General features: G+C 48.5%; 1 protein-coding gene across 1 annotated transcript in view; it reads right to left on the bottom strand.

Moving 5' to 3' along the window:
* HK1 (hexokinase 1) overlaps positions 1 to 3,075 on the bottom strand; it is a 92,613-nt gene that overhangs the window by 6,764 nt on the left and 82,774 nt on the right. Inside the window, exon 15 of the mRNA XM_069071462.1 lies at positions 187 to 370. Coding sequence (XP_068927563.1) covers positions 187 to 370 — 184 coding nt within the window. The remainder of the gene's footprint in view (positions 1 to 186; positions 371 to 3,075) is intronic.

Genomic DNA, 3,075 nt, shown 5'->3' on the forward strand with positions numbered 1-3,075 from the left:
TTCCTTCCCTCGCTCCCTCTCCCCTTCCTTCGTCCCTCCTTTCCTTCCTTCCTTCCTTCCTTCCTTCCTTCCTTCCTTCCTTCCTTCCTTCCTCCCTCCTTTCTTTCCTCCCTTCCTCCCTCCCTTTGTGGGACAATTCACTTCTCTCAACCACATTCTGCATCTCACTGAACTCTAGACAAATACCTTTGTTTGCCAGGATTGAGGGAATAATCATCCACGATTCTGTCGAATTCTGTCCTAATGTCTTCCAGGCATCCGTTGTCCCCAAAAGCACCCCACTCCATGTTGATACACATCCGTCCCTCGTTCCCCTCCACCATCTCAATATTCTTCATTTCTTCCATGTAGCAAGCATTGCTTCCCGTCCCTGAGTGGACAAAGAAAGGAGAAGAATGGTAAGAAGCAACGGTTTCATACAACCACAGAGTGAGGGCTGCAAAGAACCTCTCTCAAATATCTCACAGAAGAGGAAACATGACATGCCCAAGGTCACACAGAGAGTAAGGAGAAGAAGCAGGTCCTCTGACCCCAAATCTAGCACTTTCTGTGCTCAGGATTCTTTGGATACTTGGTCTCTATGGAGGTCATGGCTTTGTGACTTTACTACCTGGTGTCAGAGAAAGAATAAAGTTTAAAATCAAAGGACTTGGGTTTGAATTCAGCCTTTGACACTTATTACCTGTGTGACCTGGGGCATGACTTTTGGCAATTTCCTGTATGTTAAAACTCTCTACCTCACTGCCATCATAAAGATTTTCATCCCCTCAGGAAGAGGATCTAAAGGAGGAAAGAACCTACTTGAACTAATTCATACTAAGAAGGCAATGACTGATGATTTTGTGGGCAAACCTTCAGAAGTTTTTATATTTCAAAGGCCACAAAATGTTAAAGAACCTAGGAGGGCTTGGGGCCCATTTTAGGTGAGATTCTCTACAGAAAATTCAAGGAAAGCTGGAGCATAAGAACAGTAGAAAATGAGGAAATCCAGATGGGTATAATCTGTCCGGATGGGGAGTGGCCATTGATGGTACAGTAACAGGATTGTTCCAGTAACAAATGCTGGAACCTTAGGCTCTCTGGCCCCCAGAGTACCAAGTATGGGGTCCTGCTCATTCAATGCCTGGAGAACAGACATTCAAAATGATTATTTGCAAAAGCAGAGCCAGGAAATCAACACACAACAGACAATCAACAAAAATCAACCCAACAGAAGGCAAGCGTAGCCCAGGAGCAGACAGAAGAATCTGCTCCTCCCCTTGTCTGCAGAATCAACAAGGCAATAAGCATTTATTTAAACACCTCCTGTGTGCCAGCCTACTGTGCTCAGTGCTGGGGATACAAAGAAAGATAAAAATATTCCCTGTCCTCAAGGAACTTAAAGTCTAATGGGGCGGGGGGGATGGGGACCACTTATAAACCACAAGATCTATGCAGGAGACAGGCAATCTCAGAGGGAAGGTGGAGGCGGGGTACCGTGGGGGCTCAGCTTCCCCCCACCTTCATATTTATTCTTTACAACAAGGACAGCTTTCAGGAAAAGGGAAGGGAGGGAGGGATGTCAGGAACATTTTTTTTAAAGCAAATTATGTGGGGCGGCCAGGTGGCTCAGCGAGTAAGAGCACCGGCCCCAGTGTCGGGATGACCTGGAGATCGAATCCCGAGCTCAGACACTTAGCACCCACCCAGAAACACCTGGCCGTGTAACCTTGAGCAAGTTACTGAACCCCGATTGCTTATAAAAAAAAAAAGCAAATTATGTGTTGGAGGAAGGCATGCGTTTCCCCCCCCCCCCACTCAAGCTGACCTCGGGCATGCTGCCAGAACATGTAGGTGAGAGCAGTGCTGTAAGGCTGAGCTGGCCTCTGCCCAGGGCAAGAGGCAGCATGAAAGGCCTGAGGGTCCATGGGGCAGGACTGCCCTTCCTGGACACCTGAGGGCCACCTGTCTGTCAGGCATGTCCTGGGGGAAATTCTTTTGGAGTAGAAGGCCTGGGACATTCCCATGGAGAATTATGAGGGTTTTAAATCCTGCCTTGGACACTTACTAGCTGTGTGACCCTGACCAGGCTCTTCATCTGCCTGCCTCAGTTTCCTCATCTGCAATATGAGCACCTCCTGGGTCCCTTCTACCTCTCCCACAGGGAAGCTGGTCCTGGAGTCCCTAGTCTGCTAGAAGATGACTCAGGGTTTCTGGATTCAGTTCTTGCTGTCCTGACTTCCCCTTAGCCCATGACTCACTTCCAGGGGAGTCTCTGACCAGTTGCCCCTCCCGGGGCTGGGCGTGTTTTTTTAAGCAGGAAGGCAAACCACACCGGACCCTAAACCTGCTTTGTCACCCTACCTCAGCATTTTCAGACCCAGCCCCAGACAAGGGGGAAAGAGTTGTGCAAAAGAAGTGAAAAGGGCCCCAAAGAAAGGTTGTTTATACAGAGAATCCTTAGTTTTTTCTACAGAAATTGGGGGAAAAAAATCCTCGCCCTGGTCAAGGGCTGATCAGAGGGTGGGCCCTGGAAACGTCTTGTCAAAGCCTGGACCGTGGGTGCTGGGGAAGCAGCAGGGGGACCCCAGCTTTCCTTTTGAGTGTTTGAAACTCATGCCAAACAATCATCACTTTAGAATCTTGGAAAAATCAGTCTCTCTCCCTTCCTTCTCCTCTCCCCAGGGAAATAATCAGCAAGCAGTGTCATCCCAAGGACCCCCTACACCAGGTGAGTTCTTGGTCAACCAGCTCTTGAAACCGCTGTTGTGGAGATGCAAGGAACCCGAGAGCTCATCCGGGCCGCCTCTAATGGATGAGAACTTGGCATGCTGAGGCAAATCTTGCCACCTAGCTGTGATATATACTGACTTCATGGGTGTCTGTCTTCTGTTGATAACATTGACTCCTTCTCCCCTCAATATCACCACAATCCCCCCCCACCCCTCAAGCACCAGGCATAAAGCCTTTTACCAGGGAGGCACTTACTAAACATTTAACTATCTTCAACTAGCATTTATTAAACACCTATTATATGCCACATCTTATGTCTGTGTATCAAGCACCAAACACTGGGCTTTGTACAAGGGAGGCAAG

The sequence above is a fragment of the Petaurus breviceps genome, unplaced genomic scaffold (assembly GCF_028583685.1).
Source record: "Petaurus breviceps papuanus isolate PSGF00001 unplaced genomic scaffold, PetGlider_PUasm1.0 90825, whole genome shotgun sequence".
Taxonomy (NCBI): Eukaryota; Metazoa; Chordata; class Mammalia; order Diprotodontia; family Petauridae; genus Petaurus; species Petaurus breviceps.